General features: G+C 47.4%; 4 protein-coding genes across 4 annotated transcripts; 1 reads left to right on the plus strand and 3 right to left on the minus strand.

Annotated features, from left to right (window-relative positions):
• Positions 1 to 6,483: 6,483 nt before the first annotated feature.
• N7511_007835 (camp independent regulatory protein) lies at positions 6,484 to 7,908 on the minus strand (the record flags this gene model as incomplete). Its single annotated transcript, XM_057130212.1, has 1 exon — positions 6,484 to 7,908. One exon carries the CDS (start codon positions 7,906 to 7,908, stop codon positions 6,484 to 6,486), a length of 1,425 nt encoding a protein of 474 aa, XP_056981995.1.
• A 7,410-nt stretch (positions 7,909 to 15,318) lies between these two features.
• Positions 15,319 to 17,448, minus strand: N7511_007836 (tRNA modification protein MTO1; the record flags this gene model as incomplete). The annotated part of the gene is made up of 2 exons (XM_057130213.1): positions 15,319 to 17,281; positions 17,342 to 17,448. The coding sequence occupies 2 exons, from the start codon at positions 17,446 to 17,448 to the stop codon at positions 15,319 to 15,321; spliced, it is 2,070 nt and encodes a 689-aa protein (XP_056981996.1).
• Positions 17,449 to 17,669: 221 nt separating this feature from the next.
• N7511_007837 (acireductone dioxygenase (Ni2+-requiring)) lies at positions 17,670 to 18,383 on the plus strand (the record flags this gene model as incomplete). Its single annotated transcript, XM_057130214.1, has 3 exons — positions 17,670 to 17,699; positions 17,803 to 18,174; positions 18,252 to 18,383. 3 exons carry the CDS (start codon positions 17,670 to 17,672, stop codon positions 18,381 to 18,383), a joined length of 534 nt encoding a protein of 177 aa, XP_056981997.1.
• A 551-nt stretch (positions 18,384 to 18,934) lies between these two features.
• On the minus strand, positions 18,935 to 19,456 carry N7511_007838 (GNAT family N-acetyltransferase; the record flags this gene model as incomplete). Its single annotated transcript, XM_057130215.1, has 1 exon — positions 18,935 to 19,456. One exon carries the CDS (start codon positions 19,454 to 19,456, stop codon positions 18,935 to 18,937), a length of 522 nt encoding a protein of 173 aa, XP_056981998.1.
• Between the last annotated feature and the right edge of the window lie 693 nt (positions 19,457 to 20,149).

Consider the following 20,149-nt stretch of genomic DNA (forward strand, 5'->3'; position numbering starts at 1 on the left):
CAGGAACTACATAAATAGTTTCAGGAGACCAATAAGTTGATAGGGGTGGAGAAATTACCCCTGTGCCATTTGATTGGATGGGTGACTTTCCAACCAATCTGCAAACCTCGTGGCGCCTGCCAGACTTCATTCCTCCAGCCGTCATCCCTTGGCTCGATTAACCCTAGAAGTAATGTACTCGGCATTTGTGTTATCAGTTCTGTTTACAAAGTTAAATGATATTTGTTGATAGAAAGGGTACGGAAGAGGGCGGTTTTTTATCAGATATCCAACTGCGCTTCTCTTCCGGCGTTCTTTCTATGTAACAAAAGCTCTAGGTTTTCCATGGTATTTTTTTAGTTTCTAATGAAGATGAAAGCTAGCACCAGTAATGTCTTTGCTTGGCAAACGAAGATCTATAGAGAGGAGAGTGCGGCGAAAGAGTTAAGTTTTTGACATCGAACGGATGCAAATAGCCGGTAGCATTGACGACATTATGTCTCGCACAGTTTCTCGATTAAAGGGAGTATTCAATGTTTTCTTGATAGAGTTCAATGGTAGTAGTAGTAGTAGTAGTAGTAATAATGACTTTAGCCACCGAACGCAAAAGTTTCAGACTACAGATATACCCTGGTTGAGTTAAGAGGATGGGGCAAGTCTTGAAGGGAGCTGTCACATATTTAGGCTCCTCGTCGGATCTACTGTAAGCTGAGGCGTCGATCTACTGTATCTGGACGGCCCGTGCTTTTCAAATACGGTATAAGGTATGAATAGTTCGCGCTATAACATGCTGAGACTTTGAGTGAAGTCAGATACCCCACGGACTTTTGTATGATCTGCGCTGAAGCTGTAATTACTTCATTTTGATATCTTATGTAGTCAGGCGCATTTATGAAGCAATAAAGCTCTACTTTTTGAACAACACTTGACTATCTAGGCTAAGGTGGTGCGAGATAATTAATTAAACCCGTGAATATTAAGTTTCTACTAGGGAGGGGTAGTAGACGCTAGTGCCATGTTCTTGGTGATACTTCTAAGTAAAGTATGTAGAATGGGGTGCCTAGAATTGTGGATAGAAATCCTAAAGGATATAACCTACCAGCTGAACAAGTACTTGCGAATCTAGGCAACACCGAAAGAGGGGTCTCATTATTTCGATGCGACAAACAGAAATTACTCTTGCTCTAGTGCATAGGTCGATTTATATCGAAGATGGTAACCAGATTCCAGCACCAAATCGGCACAGTCACCTCGAAAATTCTTCGATCTACATAAATGTGATTGAGTGCCCATAACCACTGCGATGGAACAATGTAACCATAGTTATTCGTATAGAGCTATACTGAAATATGACAATCTTGGTGACTTCAAGAACATAAGTGTTGCTCTAGAAACCACTGTAATGCTCTTAATTAAAGAGAGGAGCTCAATAGTTCATTCTTCATACGCTCAATTTGCCCTTACCTTCGTGGAAGACTAGTTGTTAGCTTTGAGTCGTATAAGATATCCAAGTAAGAATTGTGACTCAACAACATCAAATTATAAATTAGTGTGGTGATGTCAGTATCTAGAGATGAAGACATTTAGAGCTACTAGGAATACTTACTTTGATACTCTCATTCGTGCCAGATGCCGAAATGTTGTTGTTTCGGCCCATCCCCCTGGAGTTATTAGAGAGTTGAAACCAAATTAGATTTATTCTTAGGAATAAATATTTTCTTCAGATGACAGAAGAAGCCGCACAGCAGAAGTTAGAAATTGTAGACATTTCCATCTCCCAACAAAGCTTTCAACCCATCGTCATTATTACACAATCAAAAGACATAGTTGCTCGTTCCTTTATCATTTTAACCAATTTAATGCTGCAAAATGAAAGCCTGTAAGGTTAAGAACATTTCATTTGCTGTTTCTGTTGAGGCCCTATCTCCGGTAGAGACTTTGAACAAGAAGAGTTGTCCCGTGTCTATTTTCAAGCCCGGCAATCAGTGCCTGGAAAGCAATGTCTTGGTGCGTTGCCGGGAGTGAGGTTGTGGACAAGCAATTCATTTCCCTTCTCAATGGACTGAACCTTCTTAGATTTGATGTTGTGTGTTGAGATATAAGTCTGACACCTCAAACAACGTTGTTTTTTGGTCGAATGGTTAAACTTCCTCTCTCCAAGAGTGTCCTTCTATGGGGGTCTTGGGATATATAGCTATATCCTAGCTTATACCATGAATAAGCCATAACAGCCTCTATGATTATTTATCATGTCAAAGTCTAACTAGGACCAGCTTGAAGCAAAGGTTTACACTAAGTTATATAATAGAACTATCACACAAAGATGAATCCTCAGACTTGAGCAACTCGATGATTCGTTCAAGAAGATCTAAATTATACATCCTTCGTCGTCACCATTTCCCTTCAGTCATCGTAACTTTTAACAAGCTAGCTCCACAAAAACCTCATATTCTCACCAGCTTCTTACACCAGTTTATCGATACATTCACATTCAAGTAAGCCGTAGGACAATCTAAAAGTGTGAAGGTCCTTGCTAAGAGAGATATCACCTCCGTCTCAGATTAGCAACCCTGAGGGCCCCGACTAAGACTTAGCATCGTTCGGATTTGGTTTTCCACGATTCAAGTTAACTCCTATGTGAACAGGTCCAACTTAATACTTCACTCAGTATCATAAAAGATATTGTCTGTATCCCACCAGCTTGATGTGCAAATTTAGATGGAAGTCTCCGATCTAGATTAACTAACGCGGATTTGACTATTACGTAGTGCAATTCAGGCGCCAATACTAGTTGACATTTCTTCTTAAAATGAAATACTGGAACAAGGAATAGAAATCAAGTCTCTGATTTTAGATGAGACCAACTACTTACAGTAGATCTTCATATCTATGGCGCGAGGAAAATCTGTTCGGTAGATAATGGTAACCGGCCCGAGCCGATCGCTTGAGGCTAAATGACATTGGCGCTAAAAGCCTTGGGGGTTCAAAATGAAATGAAACATCGCCAATCGTTGACTCATTTTATTGTAAGCGGTCTTTGGTGGACCTCGCCGATCGAGATTTTCACGTTTCTTTCCCTTTCAAACAATCTCTCCAGACTCCTAAAATTTTCCCAAGTATGCTTCTCAATTATGATGGGCTCGACAACGGGCAGAAAATAGCTCTACGCATCAGAGCCTGCATCCTATTCTGCTTTCTGTTCGCCATGTTATGTCTTCTTTCGACTTTTATGACTGTCATTATTCCTTGGATGGTGAGTAAACACTCTTCAAGGCTTGGTATATAAGCATCCAACACTAACATCCTCAGTACTACCTGCCCCCGCTGATCTGGCATGGCGTCGCTGTGCGCTGGCCTCTGTATCTCAAGCAGAAAACAAAGTATTATCGCATTATTAGCTTTTTGCTGGACTTGCTGTCTGTGGGATGTTTTCTGTTCATGATGGTGACTGTCGTTTTCGTCGCGATGACCATTGACAGCTGGAGATTATTCATAACCCCCGTCTTTTTATTGGTTGCAGTGTATGTCCCTCGAATTCCTGTTTGTTGTTTATGGTGCCTGAGTATTAACATATGATTTTAGATTGCTGCAAGTCGTTGCTTTTGTTTGGGGTGTATATCGGCTGATACGCCGAGCAATATCGTCCGAGGAAATTGAGCTGCCAAAATAAAAAGCATATGAGGATTCTTTCGTGGTATTTTCATGCCCAAATTATCGAGTTATGGGGTCATGGTTTATGACCTTGTGTGAACTTTCTGTCTGCTAAGTGTGCAGTTCTCGGCCGGGGTAGTGGCTTGGGACTTGACTATTGGTCTAGTGGTCTATTGGTCTATATCGATATATAGTATTCCTAAATACACGATGAATCTTATGATTGCTTTCCCCCCCTTTCTCATTCATTTTCAACTCGCAGAGATTGAATCGACCCTTAGAAATCGCACACATGCGTACAAGTCGCGAGCACATGAAATATTTGCAGGTCCATGAAAAAGAAATCCTAGCATCGACAAGCCATTTTCAACAAAGATAGATCCAATCAAGCTGCGTATAAAAGCTCAATCAGAAATCTGCAGAATAGTTAGTTGTTCTGCCTATATAGAAGCATCATCATTTCAACAGAGACAAAAGCCTCAAGGCTACAAACTTGACATTATTTGATCTGCTGTTTCGAAACATAGGAGACAGGATATATAGAATATGTGCAGTATCCGGTTTTTCCACCTTCAGAGGTGGAATAACATCCAATTGTGATAGAGTCCATATGATAAGAAAACAGACGAAAGAGGTCCTAGCAGGCGTATAGTAACAACAAGCATCAAAGGCGAAAAGTCTAGATATAACTTGCGAACTTATATGTCTAGCGATGATTCTCAGCAACACATGTCTAGAGAAATGATGCTGTGCTGCCACTTCTGGAAAGACATGAATATGATTGTGGCGCTTTTGACTTGTCACCACATTGCAGATAGACTTCCTCTTCTATCAGATGAACTCATTTGTCTCCAGAGCAGCATTCTCTAGGGATCCAGGATGCACGACTAGCAAAATCCTTCAAAATTCCCATTTGGAGTAGTGATCGGGGTCACTAGAGTCCTTGTATTCATATCTAAATAAAGGTTCCAAGCTTGAAGATTATGAGGGCACTCTCACTCTCATATCATCTATCCGCTTTAGCTTGATGATATCATTGACCTGTATCCCTGACTGCAGATAAGTAATAAGTTATATAACCAGCATCTCAAAGTTCCTACAATGGCCATAATCCGATCCTCGGAGGTACTTTTCTTTTCTTTTCATAATATCAATAACCCCTGAAATGGAATGGAATCCTACATCCTCATTTCAGAGATATGGTTTTGTTCCCCTGGGACAATGATTCAGTCCAAGCTGTTAGTGGACGATGCGTATCTGGCTATGTCTGTTCGGAACCACTTGAGATTTGAACTTGGGGTTTGCTCTGATGATGGTGGACTTGATGGTATTCGAATAGCACAGTAAGTAACAAAGCACTCAAGCTGCCTTTTCACGGGACGGTACCTGGTTCGGTATTAGATCCATATAAAGAAACCAGGATAGAGATAAATGCAATTTTTGCAACCCCGGAAAATGCCATGGGATTAATTCATGGGCTGGAGGAATCAGAATTCACATTCCGGAGGGACCTTTGTGTGCGTCACTCAGTTTTGGCATCAGGGGTTTCATGTCTTTGCCGCGTCGATTGCATATGAGATTGGACAGGACAGAGAAGTGTAAAGGACTTTTGAAAAGAGGACGTTGAACTATTCGACCAGAAAGCAACGCTGGATAAGGTGTCAGTCAAGCTTATATCTCAATGAAAACCAGACTGACTATTCTGTGACTTAGAGGTACAGTCAATGCAACTCACCCTCAGAGCATGGCACGTGGATTCCGGTAATAGCTAAATCTTAGTACCCCGAAGCACAGAACTTCCAAGTCCGGTCACTGTGAGCTTAACTCAACTTAAGGTATACAAGAGACAAGTGTGCCAAGAAAGAAGGAATTCGTTTCCGACCAAGAGCAACATATATTTGGCAGAAGACAATACGCGATCAAGTGAGATATCCAACCCAGCGCATATGGAGCCATTGACACCGTTTGTGATTGCATGACAGGATAGATACAGGTGCGTAGTGTACACAAGACATAGACGCAGACTTAGGTATCAAACATCAGACAACGAAAAGACACAATAGTAGCCGGAGCAGCCGTCACAGCAAAGGCGGCATGTCGAGTTTGGAAGAAAATGTAGAAGAGCAAAGAGGTATTAACCTTGAACACTGACAGACACTCACAGACACTGACACTCACACAGTCACACACGTAGCACACGGGTAGAGCACAGGATAGAGCAGAGGCATCGGAATAGAAATAGGAATAAGAATAGGGATGGAAAGTGAAATAGTAGGGAAAAAAATAAGATAGTAATAAACCGTTTTTGGTTGTTGGGTTGTTTGTTGCATCACATCGTAAGGAATAAAAGAACGCCGCCACCATCCCAAACAGGAACAAAATCAGATAGCCGACCCGGAGAAAGGAAAGTAAAAAAAAAAGAAGAAAAAAATCAAGGACGAAGCGAGACGAGACAAGACGGGACAGGACAAGACAAGAAGCCATAAGAGCCACACCCAGAGATAGCGAATCGAACAGGGAAAAAAGCAAAAGGCCATATCCATATAGACAAAGACGGATCCAAAGAGACAAGAGTACAGCCGCGGATCAAGTACATGTAGCAACAGTAACAAAAACGGCGTTTTCCTCCCTAATTTCATCAGACAAGCCGAATAAACCCGGATCAAAGCGGGGGAGCGCGTAGAGTAGAACAATAGCGTAAAGGGTCTATCTCCAGAAAACGCAGAAGAAAACGCAAATTCAGCAAAACCGTAGCTCGAGAGAGAAAAAAAAAAGACAAAATACCGCCCCGACTCCCGGGCTCCATGGCCATGAGCAACACCTAAGACACTAGAAAAGAGATCGGAGATCAAATTAAATTTGCGGCTGGGCCGGTGCAGTAGTCGTCCACGTCGACAGCGGTTGTGTAGCGGCGTAATGTGGGTGGTTGACTGGCGCGGCTGCACTGACATAATACTGGGAACGATCCCCGTAATACGGATGAATAGGATTCGAGTCACGTCTTGGGACTGAAGGATCGAGTCCTGGCATGCCGCGTGGCTCCAGGGGGTGCGGGTTTTCAAGGTGACCGGAGAGACTGAAGCTGCCACGGGAATATGTTCCTGGGGTGGAGGGGTCCATGGGCGAGGTAGCGTCCGTGGCGACACTGCGGGAAGAAATGGAAGAGTTGCGATACGCGGAGGGACTATGGTCGGAGGTTGATCGGTTGCGGTCGCTGAACGAGCTTGGAATCGCGGAATTGATACTCCCGGGGATGGACGAGGAAAGGGCACTGTGGCCGCCCATCGAGTCCATGCTGCCCCCGTATGGCCCCGCGCGGAAGGCGTGGTAGTCGTCGACCTTGGGCATAGCGGTCGGCCCTGGAGCGGGCAAGTATGGGTTGGGTGCTGGTTGCCCTGACATGGAGCCACCCATGGAGTATCCGGGAATCGGACCGGGGGCCGATTGTGGCGGGTGTGTCGCGGTGTATTGGGTATGCATATAGAAGTCGGTGGGAGGAGCGGGCATAGCGTAGGCGGGCGGGGCCATCATCTGCGGGCGATATCCATAGAGCGCCGCGTGGGAAGGATCGTGGGCTTCCAGGGCACCGGTCTCCAGATCGTCAATCGGGGCGCGGAAGCTCTGCTTCTGAGTGAGGTCAACGCGGGGGCGGATGTATCGCAGCGATTCCACCATTGACGGTGGGTTGAGGATACCGCGCATGACATCCTCCACACTGTAGTAGGAGACCAAGTGGTGGGTCACGCCCATGACGGTCACGCTCATTGTCTTCTTCACCAAACCCGAGTCCTTGAACCCATACGAGTCAACCAAGGATCCGACCAATGCCCGTTCGACCTCGGACTGATGGGGGCGGTCTGCGAACTGGCCGGAGGTCGAGGAGGTCGGCGAGTAGCCCTGGCCTCCGTTGCTGTCGTGGCGCGGATAGGGCTCCCCGGGGCGAGCGGGCATGGGTCGTCGAGTGGCCTTCTTCATTGCGCGCTTCTTCTCCCCCGGTGGGAAGGGCTTGTCCAGTTCTCGATAGACGAGAAAGTTGCCCAGAATGCGACTGGGACTCCAGGTGACGCCATCCGTCCAGCGTTTGATTCCAGACGCGTTCTCCTCGTAGATAAAGACACTCCCACTGCGCACGAGATGGCTCCGTTCCCGATCGTGTGGGCGACGTGGGACATGATGCAGGACACCAGTCAAACACGCCTCAAAGAGGATCAGGGCATCTTGAGTGGTTGCGACATAGCCGGTGAAAGTGGGCTCCAACACGGCAGTGCCGTTCACCATGATGAGAGAGAGTGAATAAGCTGAAGTTGACCTCCCCCTGGAGTTTTAAAAAAGGAAAAAAGAATTAAGCTAAGAGATCGACCAGGGTATGGAGAAGGAGGAGGTTTTGAGTTGGGACCCCTCAGTTGGAGAATTGCCAGGGATCGACGGGCACGGGCCCAGTCAGCACAGTTGCACCGATCTGCTGAATCAGCCAGTGGTAGTATCATCGACCAGAATCTCCGGTGCAGTGGACAGCGTCGAGGAGGGAAGGGAGAGACTGGAGAGGAGTAAAATGAAAAAGATCAAATAAGTGACCAGCTGCAATATCCAATGATCTAATTCATTGGAATAAGAATATTAAAGGGGACTATAGTCTCTCACTAGACAGGGGTATATAGGTGTGTATCGGGGGGAGCGGAGAAATACGGAGTAAAAAAAAATAACCTCCGTATATTTGATTATTAGATAATTAATTAATTAAATCGCGAGACAGAAATCGAGCGATAATGCGCTACCGTGTGGAATCTCAGCTTGAGAGACTAGAAATGCCAATAAGAACCGGATGTTAGCGTAATTGAAAAGGAAATCGGGTGGAGCCATGGTTGAAAAAGTCGGAGGTTCCTTGGTTCCGGTATGAGGTTGACGGATGATATGTACAGACTAATACTAATGGGAGACACTAGAAGACTAGAACAGGACGAATAGTCATACTCGAATAGGACTAATAGTAGAATACCAGACTAGAAGAGTAGAAGAGTAGACTAGACGAGAGAAGAGAGAACACTTCAACTACTGTACACTGGCATGCTTGAGATTACGCTGACACTGGTCTCCGCCCAATACCAAACTATTGAAATCTATCCCCCACTTGGTCCAACGGCATCTGCTCTGGAGATATTCGATGGGTCCGGTGCTTTCCATGTCCCAAGATCTCATTTTCAGTCTGCCTTCTGTCCGTTCTGTCCGTTCTGTCCGTTACCCTCTTTTCTCGTTCTCTCCATCTCTCTCCGTCTACCCTCCAATCATCACCATAGGATGTACAAAACCGGTCGGGGAATATCACACGTAAGGTTAGCCTTCAGGGCACCAAAGTTTTCGGTAACTTCAAACAATTTACGTTACAAAGGGGAAGAGGGTCCCGTACCTCTCCCGATATTACAAGGGGAAAGGTTCGCGGGAGATCCCCAGCAGATCCAGCAGAGCTTACATGGGTTAGGAATGCGGTACTTTCGCCATTACCTCGAACTTACTTACCACCTTTTTTTTTTTTTTTATTTATATATATATATATAGAGATATATAATTTTATTTTATCTTTCCACACATGTGGCCATGCACCCCGGCCGTGAAGGATTCAGGGATCGGCGTTTGGGTTTGAGATAACCCGCCGTTAATTGGTGTACCTGTTGGCCCTTCTGTTGAGGAAGAGGACGGAGGACTGTCCTCCGAGTTTCAACCCGATTAGCAGGTCCCAAAGGTCTGGGTGAACAGCAGACGATCGCAGTTGGCGCACGCTTGTTGAAACTCAATTGGCGCGAATGACAGATGTCATGGCAAAGTATCAGAGTATCATATGTCGATGACGCATGTGATGTATCCAATGGTATAATCACCGAGACCACTTTCGGCAAGTATGGGAACAGAGAAGGGGAACAGAAATTCCCCCTAAAAAAAAGACCAGCAAATGAGAATGGCCCCGATTACGGAGTCCAATTACATTACTTGGACTGTACAGTACCAAGTACATGTACTGTATACTGTCGATAATTAATTTATTATCTTTTACATCGCCGGTGTGAGCAGATCATCCAAATGGAAAAGGATCACTGAAAATGACCCAAATGAAAGCCAGCCAAGAACCCAGAAAAAGTCGAGTCTGGACCAAACGATGACATTCTGCACAGCCCATCACAGGCCAAGCCTCTAAGCGCGTGAAAGCGGGGGGTACACGAATGGGCTCCGTACGAGAGTAGCGAGAAGGATTCCCAACCAGCCACAGAAGACAGAAGAGAGAGGAGAAAAAAAAAAAAAAAAAAAAGAAAAAAGGAAGAAGAAGCCAATCACCAGTCCAAGCCAATCCAAATAACAAACTAAGTCAAAAGATGCCCAATCTTATTACCCCACAAATTCGCCCCCTTCCCCCCCCTCCCCTTTAGCAAATCATCGTATAAGCTCCGAGCCGGATCTATTCCCCAGTGGACGTGTGTGGCTTTTGTGCTTAGTCCTCCTATCAGACGATCACCAACGAACCAATAAGGCTATACTATTACTCCGTCGTCAATTCGCGTGTCGATCCCTGCTATTCGCTCGCACTAAATACCCACATCCACGGTGCACCCGTACCAGACACTCGGGCCAGGTATCCGTGCGACAGATGAGACAACGGGCGTACATGGCGTCCGAAATGGGTAGGTGAGTAACGACTGCCCATGCGATCCCTGTTTCGATGGTGTCATTGTGCGTGTGGAGGTATGTGTCAGTTGAGGGTAGTGTAGGTTTGGGTGAAGAAAACAGTTGAGAGTTAATCTAGGATTTCTTGCCCCTGGGACTGCTGACGGTGGACAGGGGGGAAGGGATACGAAGATCGTTTGGAGCAATAAATCAGGATGGGGTCTAGACAGACAGAAACCAAAGGGACACTCAATCGACTAGTACCAGTGGCGTTGGCACTATGCTTGTCTGGGTCGAACTAAGAAATCCCGCAACTCTCAAGGGTCTGCGTGAGCACTAAGCGGTGATCATCATTAGGGAACTTGGCGTGAAAGTGAAGATCCGGTTTGGGATCACCGACTTTATTCTTGGGCTTTCTGCTGGAGTTGACTTTTGACTTTGGCCTTGTTTTCTGTACTCCGTACCTACAGTATACGAACAAACGAGACGAAACTCGAATGTGCTTATTCTATTAGACAGGAGGATTGTTCCAGTATGGTCCCGAGTCCACAAACAATGGACTGGACTGTTCATGTACATGGAACTGGGAGTGGGTAGCAACGCCCACGTCCATGCACTAGACCATGCCAGACCATGCACTTCCCGTACAGTAGCACATGCACCGCCAAAACCCCAGGATGCGCCGTGCCGTCCACATCCACCTACACATCCTCGCACAGGAACATGGAGAAAAAAAGCCCATCCAAAATCAAGCCATATGCATCTCCTTTCCTGTACATGTCCTGTGCTGTACTACCTCCCTAATCCGTCCACAGCCCCGAGGACTGTATTTTGGTCTTGACCAACAATAGTAGCACACTTGCCAGCCCCTGGGGCTAGTCTGGCTGTCTGGCTGTCTGCCTTCTGTCCCCCTCCCTATCTTCTACTGATTCCGCTCTAGGCAAGGTGCCGCTGAATGCTTAGGGGGCGGGAGGGGGGCGTCTACTGTACAGTACAGTGTAAGTCCGACCGGCAATCATTCCAGACTGGGGATCCTCGATGCTAACGGAGAACGGAATACAGGACATGTTCTTCGGCGACCCATAAATGACCCATAAATCACCGTAACTTAACACTAATTCGACGATAACTTTCAATTTCTCGGGTGTGGAGAGGGTCATTCCGACTGCCACAGTCAGCCTCAGAAAGGTCAGGTTGGGAGGGGAGGAGGTGGTGAGATCATGATCATCACGATCGTCTAATTATTCCGTTCTGGGCTCTTAGCTAGAGGGGAGTTGCCGTCTGTCCGATCGCGCTTGTCTGTGCGAACGGAGGCAAGGCTCGGACACACATACAGTACAGCAGTACAGTATTGGTCTCCTTTAATTTCATGGGAAGGCAAAAAAAGCACGAGGCAAGAGGCAAGAGGCAAAAGATCCGTCAACCCATAACAAGTTGGCTTGTACCGAGTACTGTAGGTTAAGAGGCTAAGACATCTCCAGTTCTCTCGGGCGTCTCGTTCGCCTATCAATTACGGTTATAGTTAGTTACTGCCATGCTCCTATAGTAAGAAAATCGAACCTTCCCCCCAGTAAACGGAATGTTCGTATACTTTGCACTGGTTCACACCCTCAGACCTCTCTCATCCCAACTCCCCCGAGACCCCTCGTGTCAAACCACCCGATCGGGTGGAAAGACTTGTCCTCATGATTTCACGATTTCACGGTTTCCACTAATCACTAGTCGACAACAGCTCTATACTCACTGGTCGCACAGAAGAGGGAAAGGACTCCATGTGGTCAGAGGACTTTTACCGGCAGGGATCAGCGAACCTGCGCAGTATTCCCAACGGTTTGGTCGGCTCGTGTCGGACTGTGTGACTTGTTTTGATTGGGATTCTGCTACCATAGTGCCACATCTACATTATATTGTCCTGAGTGTGGTGATTAAAGGACAAAATAGCAAGCAGTATAATATGGAGGACTCATGGAAGCGCTCTAGAATACTGTACGGAATAGAAAGAAAATGATCGACTATAGTAGAATGCCCTCGTGTTCCACATACATTACCTCCTAGTTAATATTAATAAAACCGAAACTAACCAAAACACCGAGATAATCTCCGTGTCCAACACGAAAACACGAAAACACAAAAACACAAAAACACAAAAACAACTGTTGATCCTTCCATCGGCTCAATGGGTTTGTTCCTTGATCTGATCCAAAAAGTAGGGCAAAAGGGCGCCTGTGCACTATGCTACTGCTGTACCGACAGCTAGGAAGGGTTTACTACCTCGCCTCTCGCTAGTCTAGCCCAGCGCGCTAGAGTGCTCCTGCATACTGACTACCTTGTACAGTAGATAGTCTGCCCGAGTGCCCGAGTGCCCGGTTGCCCGGTTTGTGGGGTGTGGCTTGAAGGCGAGACTGGACTGGTCTGGTCTGCCACTATCCACAGCTAAGACTAGCATCAGGCACTCCATGCACCAGGATGTCATGTACGGAGTAAACAGCCAAAGAGTGGCGTTGGTTGCGAGCACAGAATGCCATTATTGCATCCTGATTGTACAATACTATTGCTTGTGCCCACCTGTACTACAGCACGTATGCGCTGTACTCGGTCTGCTCGACACACCGTCTTGTAGTACTCCGTGCGATGATCGTCGACAAGACTGTACTGTACCTGTACAATCTGCTAGAATTGGAATCTCGATATCTGGGCCGACACATTCTGTGCACAAGTCCCCCCTTTCCATGCAGTTCTTCATCTGCACGCCTTGCCCCTTACTCTACTCTACCACGCTCTCTGCCAGCCGAGGCTGTTCGGTTCCAACCGATGTCTTTGCAGCACCAGTACAATCCTGCTTTAGGCAGACATCTTTGGTTCTGTACGGAGTACTGTACGATCTATGCAGAGATCACGTCAGAATGATAACATAGTACATGTCTCATTAGCAGCACCAAGATCAATAGTGAAAAGTGCCTTGCACCAGACAATTCTCCCAAACACTAAACCACCACCAACACCAACACCAACACCAACGCCAACACCAACCATCAAGCCATGCCCTATCCCCTATACAGCAGTGTAGTCCGAATCCAAAGAAGCGCGCCAAAAGCAAGGACAAGGCCCCCTTGCATCCAACGCTCCTTTAACCGCTCAAGCGACCCTATAACAAGCCCCCACTACCCCATATCGATATGTACATGCATATACATGTACATTGACCAAGCTAGCACGACGAAAGACATGATGTACAGCGCTTAGCGTCCAAGCTACCGCACGGCCAGTACTGTACTAACTTATACGACAAAACAAGAACACACCCACACCCACACACTGGCATGCACACGGAACAGTACGGAGTACAGATAAGTTACAGTACATCAAAATCGACACATCAACCTGACCCAGCAGATCTGCCAACGAAGCAGCTAGCAAGTAACCTATCCTAACCTAACTTATCTTACCTTGACTTAACTTACAGAGTACAGAACATGTACATGAACATGCAAGGCAGCCTCCCCTCCCGTTCCCTCGGGATTCATACTATACACATCACAAAAACAGCCGACCTGCACAATATACTACTGTATACAGTACAGTCCATACAGTACTCGTCCCCGTCCCCACGCAGACGCAGACGCAGACGCAGTCCAATCCACCACCAGTGCAAATCTAGTACATGTACTATACATGTCCCAAACATCATCTCCGGCCGCTGATTCGCCCAGTATCCAACTTTCGAGATGAGATCAGATCGCTACTAACGGTGGGCTTATGCACGCCACCCCCTCGAGCACTCCTGCTCGCTCCACTATTCGCCCGCGAATGCGAGACTGATAGGCTGCGTGGTTCTGCTGTATGCACTTCTCTGGATTGGGGGTGGCATCGTGATAAAACATGTCATGTTACGCATGCATGTATGTCCTGGTTGGTTGTGGTGATGTCCATGCTGGCTCTGATGCGGGAGATGTGAGATGTGATATATGATTGAGCTCATATTCGATGCCGGAGATGCTGTCAGCTTCGCTTTGCGGCTTATAGTGTTTACGCTACGCTACTGTGTTATCTCTGTGTGTGTCTGTGTGTGTGTGTGTGTGTGTGTGTGTGTGTGTGTGTGTGTGTGTGTGTGTTTGCTGTACAGTTGCAGTATACAAAGACGATCGAGGTATCAACCGATATGAAGATGGTCCTATTGTACTATACTGTATACTGTATACTGCACACTGTAGGAGATGCAGATCTATATACCCGCCAATAAAATCCCAACCCAAGAGACTACTGTATACTTCGTACATGTACAGCACAACCAGAAAAGTTGACACGACGAAGCACAGCTTGGCTACTGTACGCGCGACGTCCCATGGCTCATTCCCTACGCCGTCGATCGATCTATCCCTGTCTTGCCCTTCAGCACGGAGTAACTGTACATGTACAGTAGGAGGGGTACAGATCGGCAGTGAGCCCCCTTGCGTAGATTCCGGTTTCCAGACTGGCGGTATGGATCGGGGCTTGACGTGGGCTTGGGTACGTGTCCGTGTCCGTGGCTGGCGTGGCTTTTTGTTTTGCTTTTTCTTTCTCGCGTGTTTTGGTTCTGGGGAAAGGGGCGTTGGAATGTGCGTTTCTTTGGGTCGGTGGGTTTTTGGGGGGTTCTTGGCTTTGGATTTGGGGTTAGGGGTTTGGGTTGTGTGGGAATGTGGTTTGTTTGTGAGTTCTTGTGTTTTAGTTGACTTGACTTGACTTGATAGGGTTCGCTTTGGTGGTTGTTTTTGTTTGGTCTGGGGAGTCTGTTAAGGTCATATTTGGGGTTGTTGGTTTGTCTGTTGATTTGGTTGGAGTTGGTAGGTGTTTTCTTAGATCTATAGGGTAGCTTAGCTTGTTGTCATTATGAATGTTAGGACTCTTGGTAAAACGCAGTCATCAGATAAAATTTATATTCCTTGAAGTTCAGTATACAAATATGTCTATCGTACAGTTATATAGAATGTGCCAATCGCTCCCGCTATGCCAGTATATTACAAATGAATCAAGTCAATGAAACCACGCTGAGCAAATCACCTAAGGCGACCCAGCAAGAACGTCGGCAACAGCAGGGTCTTCGCCGTCCATTTCCTTGACAAACCCGCGGTTCTTCCTCACATGCATCAGCAATCTCAGCGCACCAACAGGCGTAACGCCCTCAATGCGCTTCGCCATGCCAACGCTAACGGGACGCACGCGTTCCAGCACCTGTCGCTCCTCATTGCTGATACCGGTTACTTGGCTGTAATCCAGATCAGGAGCAAGAAGCAAGTTCTCATCCTTCTGGAAGCGAACGGCCATCTTCTCCTGGCGCTTCAGGTAAGGCGCATATCGGCCTTCAATTGCAACGCGGGTGCGGATCTCCGGCGCAAATGAGGCGGCTGTGTATGCTTTACCGGCGACAGACTCCATAATCGGGATAAGAGAGTCGATATCGGCCGTGTCCAACGCCAGCAGGTCAAGACCTGAGCGGATGGAGGTATCAGCGCGGACCTTGAAGCCCTTGCGAGACCACGCGGAAGCTGAAAGCTTTGTGTTAGCAAGGAGGGTTTGCAGCTCCAGGATCTGGGCCTCGGTGTCGGAGAAGTGGCTCCAGCGCTTGTCAGAGACGACACCGGCCTCACGGGCCATACGAGTCAGGCGGAGGTCGGCGTTATCGGAACGTGTTGAGATGCGGTACTCGCTTCGAGTCGTGAACATGCGATATGGCTCAGATACGCCCTTTGTGATGAGATCGTCGATCATGATGCCGATGAAGCCATCGGATCTGGTGAGGGTTAGGGGAGTGCGGTTTTGTGCTTCCAGACCGGCGTTCATGCCGGCGATGATGCCTTGTCCGGCTGCTTCTTCGTAGCCAGTTGTGCCGTTGATCTGTCCGGCCAAGTAGAGACCACTGATGAGTTTGGTCTCCAGAGTTGGGCGGAGATTGCGCGGGTCGATGTAGTCGTATTCAACTCCGTAACCTGGCTGGAGCATAGTGACGTTCTCGAGACCACGGACTGCGCGAAGCATGGCGTACTGTGCATCTGCGGGTACGGTCATGGAGATGCCATTAGGGTAGATGACATCGTTAGGCGCAAATCCCTCAGGCTCAAGCCAGATTTGGTGCTGGGTTTTGTCCTTGAAACGAATGATCTTCGATTCCAAGGAAGGACAGTAGCGGGGTCCGCGAACTGTCTCTCTGATATGAATGGACTTGTCAAGGTTGGCGCGAATGATATCGTGAACAGCTTCGTTTGTGTGTGTCATCCAGCAAGTAAGCTGACCCTCATCGCCGACATCGACAGTCTTGTTCAAGTATGAAAACGGATGCGGGGGCGAGTCGCCCTTTTGTACTTCGAGACCGCGATAATCGATCGTCTTTCCGTCGAGTCGGGGTGGGGTTCCAGTCTTCAGGCGACCAAGTTGGAAACCAGCGTCACAGAGAGACTTGCTCAGACCATATGTAGGAGCTTCGCCCATGCGTCCCGAAGGGAACACGTCCATTCCGATATGAATCTCACCACCCAAAAATGTGCCTGTTGTGATGACCACACGGCCAGTGGGAATGACCTCTCCAGACTCCAATCGCACACCAACAATCTTGCCCTGAGCGCCGGGTGTGCTTTCAATCCCTTCCGTTGAAACCACAATATCGGCCACTTTTCCCTCGACGATATTCAAATTCTCTGTGCTGGCCAACTCTTCGGACATGTACCTCTTGTAGAGGTCACGGTCAATCTGCGCACGCGGACCCCAAACAGCAGGACCCTTGGAGCGGTTCAAGACGCGAAACATGACACCAGCCTTATCGATGATGCGGCCAGCGACACCGTCCATGGCATCCACCTCCCGAATCATCGTTCCTTTGCCGATTCCACCGAAACTGGGATTGCACGAGCACACGCCGATGTTTTCGAGAGATGGTGTGACCAACGCGGTACGCGCGCCAGAGCGAGCAGCAGCAGCGCATGCCTCGGAGCCGGCATGGCCACCTCCAATGACAATCACATCGTACGGTCTGCAAGAAGCTAGTTAGTCCCAACCCCCAATGCGATGATAACCAGGGGGAAGCACATACTGCGTGTTATCTGTAACAGTAGCCAGACCGCGACTCTGACTCATAAATGAGCGGAGACGACCCTGACGCATCAGAGCCGCCGATCGAGCTCGAAAAGCCATAGCCATGGCGAATTGCGATGATAAGCAGATGTTGAACAAACACAACATTTGAGATCGATAAGGAAAATTATCGCCAGTCACGTGGCATTGCTTATGTCCGTTAAGCCCGAGGGCGGTGAAAGGCATCACAGAATCGCTTGCGCCATCGGCCAATTGCGGGGCTGATGATGTTCAGCTCTTGATTTCTCGTACAGTACACTTGCAAGCTCACATACATCGACAGCATCATGAAGGCCTACTGGTATGACAATCTTCCGGTATGTACGCGCCAACACGGCCCTTTGCCTTTTCAACATTCTGTCCACCTGCAGCCCACCCCGCCTTCCGTCAAATTGGTAGCTAACACCCAATGACCAACAGGGCGACCAGCGCGAGCCCCACGACTCCGGCCGCGCCGTCTCAGAAGAGAAGCTCGCTTCCGTAGGCGTGCTATACAAGCACTGCCCGACAATCGCCGATGTGGACCAGATCGCGCAGGACCGCGGCTACCGAAATCGCGACCAGGTCTGCGTCTCACCGGAGGCCATGGGTGACGTCTACGAGGACAAAGTGAAGATGTTCTTTGCCGAGCACTTGCACGAGGATGAGGAGATCCGATACATCACCGATGGCGAGGGATACTTTGATGTGCGCGGACAGCAAGACGAGTGGATTCGCATTTGTCTGGTCAAGGATGACATGATCATTCTTCCCGCTGGTATTTACCATCGATTCACCACCAATGCGCAGAACGTAAGCTTCTTGGCTCTTGCACCAGTTCCCGGGGGCAAAGACACCTGTCTGAATTTCGAAACTGACTTTATATCTAGTATGTTCGGGCTATGCGTCTCTTCCAGGATGAGCCTAAGTGGACACCGCTCAACCGTGGTGCTGAGGTTGATGGCAACCCGCACCGCAAAACGTATTTGGACACTGTTGCCTCTCCTACGCCTGTAAACTAGATGGACCATTGAGATTGAGATGCGTTATGACTGAATTGGCTCTACATATGGACGCCGTTGATGACTGGATCGAGTTTAGAGTGGACGTTTGTTGATATTGAACATTTGAACTGGGATTCTCATCTGCTTGCTGTGATCTAGATTCCGCAGTAATTGTACAGCGTGTATACATAACTCCAAACATACGTACATGAACATGAAAACACCTGCCTTACAGTCCGACTATCTCAAGTCTTGATGGTCTATTCCCATTGAATAAAACAGCATATGAAGGGCTCTTTCAACATCAGAACATGATTCACACTGATATGTGTACCAACTTCATACTGGCCCAGTATCCATGACAAAACAACCGAAGCAATTAAACCAAGAATGTATGACCCGGCTCTAACATTGACTTGTAACACAAGTTCTGTCTTTTATCTCGTTCCAATTCCAAAAGAAATCTTCAATAAACTTCACTTCTTTATACATATACATATCCATCAGGACTCGGAACCAGAATGACTGAACACAGCAAGATACAGCCAACTCCAAACAAGCCTACAGCCTCAATCCACACACAAGCACATCGCACATCTCTCCGCAACCAACAGCCCCGCCTCATCCTCCCGCCTCATAACAACCTCCAGCGCGGGCGTCAACTCCGAAGACCCCAAAGTCCTAAACCCCAGCGAGGCATAGAAGCCTTCATTCCACGCCACATTTCGAAAAGTAGTCAGAGTAATAGCCGAGCAGCCCACAGCGCCAGCCCATTGTATCACCGTTTCCATCAACCGCCGACCAACCCGCTTGCCCTGGTGAAGCGAGTGAACGGAGATCTCATGTATATGAAAGGTTTTCTCCGCTAGCTTTCCGTTGACAAATGCAACCGGAGCGTCCTTCGCATCAACGGCTACCCATTCGAACCCGTCTTTGATGAATTCGAGATGTTCTTCCACTGATTGTGTGTCTCCGTTGGCTAGCCATGCGTGCTTCGGGAGATTTAGAAATGCTTGGGCTGCTGAGTGCTCTACTGTTGGGAGGAGTGGGGCGTCTTTTGTTTTGGCTTGTCTGATTGTGAAAGTGGTCATTTGGGAGGTTTGTTGGGTTTGTTCGTGTGTGTAATGACGGTTGGATCAGGTGGGAGGGGATATGTCTATTCCTTGGCTTTGGTTCACGGTGGAAGATGGGGTATAACAGGGGAAGATTATTTTTGACGTGGGGTGTCATTGGATCTTCTCCCCTAGTACTAATATTGGATTTTGGCCTCGATAATAAATATTCAACCTCTTTTCTTGTTCTCCTTCACCCTAAAGATATGAGAAATATGAGAAATGTTCACCTTTGTATCAACGTTGAAGATGGATTTCTTCGCCAAATTCCCAACCGGAATTATTTACCACTCTTACATGACCACACGCAATAGAAGAATTGAAAAGTTGCTACTTAACTGTTAATTGTCTTTGGTTTTCTTTCGGTATCAAAAAACTTGGATCTTCTAGTTCAATATTTGAGCGGTCGTAATTCTCCTTTTATACTTTGCAAGTCCGATGTGTTGTGTTTTACTTGTGAAGCTATATATCAACTTTGAAAATAGCTGGCTCAAGCTTAACGACCAACAGGTCTTTTGTTTCGCGCGAATTAAATTAATATTCAAGTAATTTCTTATATCTTAGTGCACCAAGGGTATTGTGAAAAGTCATTAGTTTAGATTGACCTAATCATAGTAAGTCATTTAGGGCTGGCTAGGAACTGAAGGGGCTGATTAATATTAGCGTGAACAG

Source organism: Penicillium nucicola (genome assembly GCF_028828085.1).
Source record: "Penicillium nucicola strain IBT 29836 chromosome Unknown utg000008l, whole genome shotgun sequence".
Lineage (NCBI taxonomy): Eukaryota > Fungi > Ascomycota > Eurotiomycetes > Eurotiales > Aspergillaceae > Penicillium > Penicillium nucicola.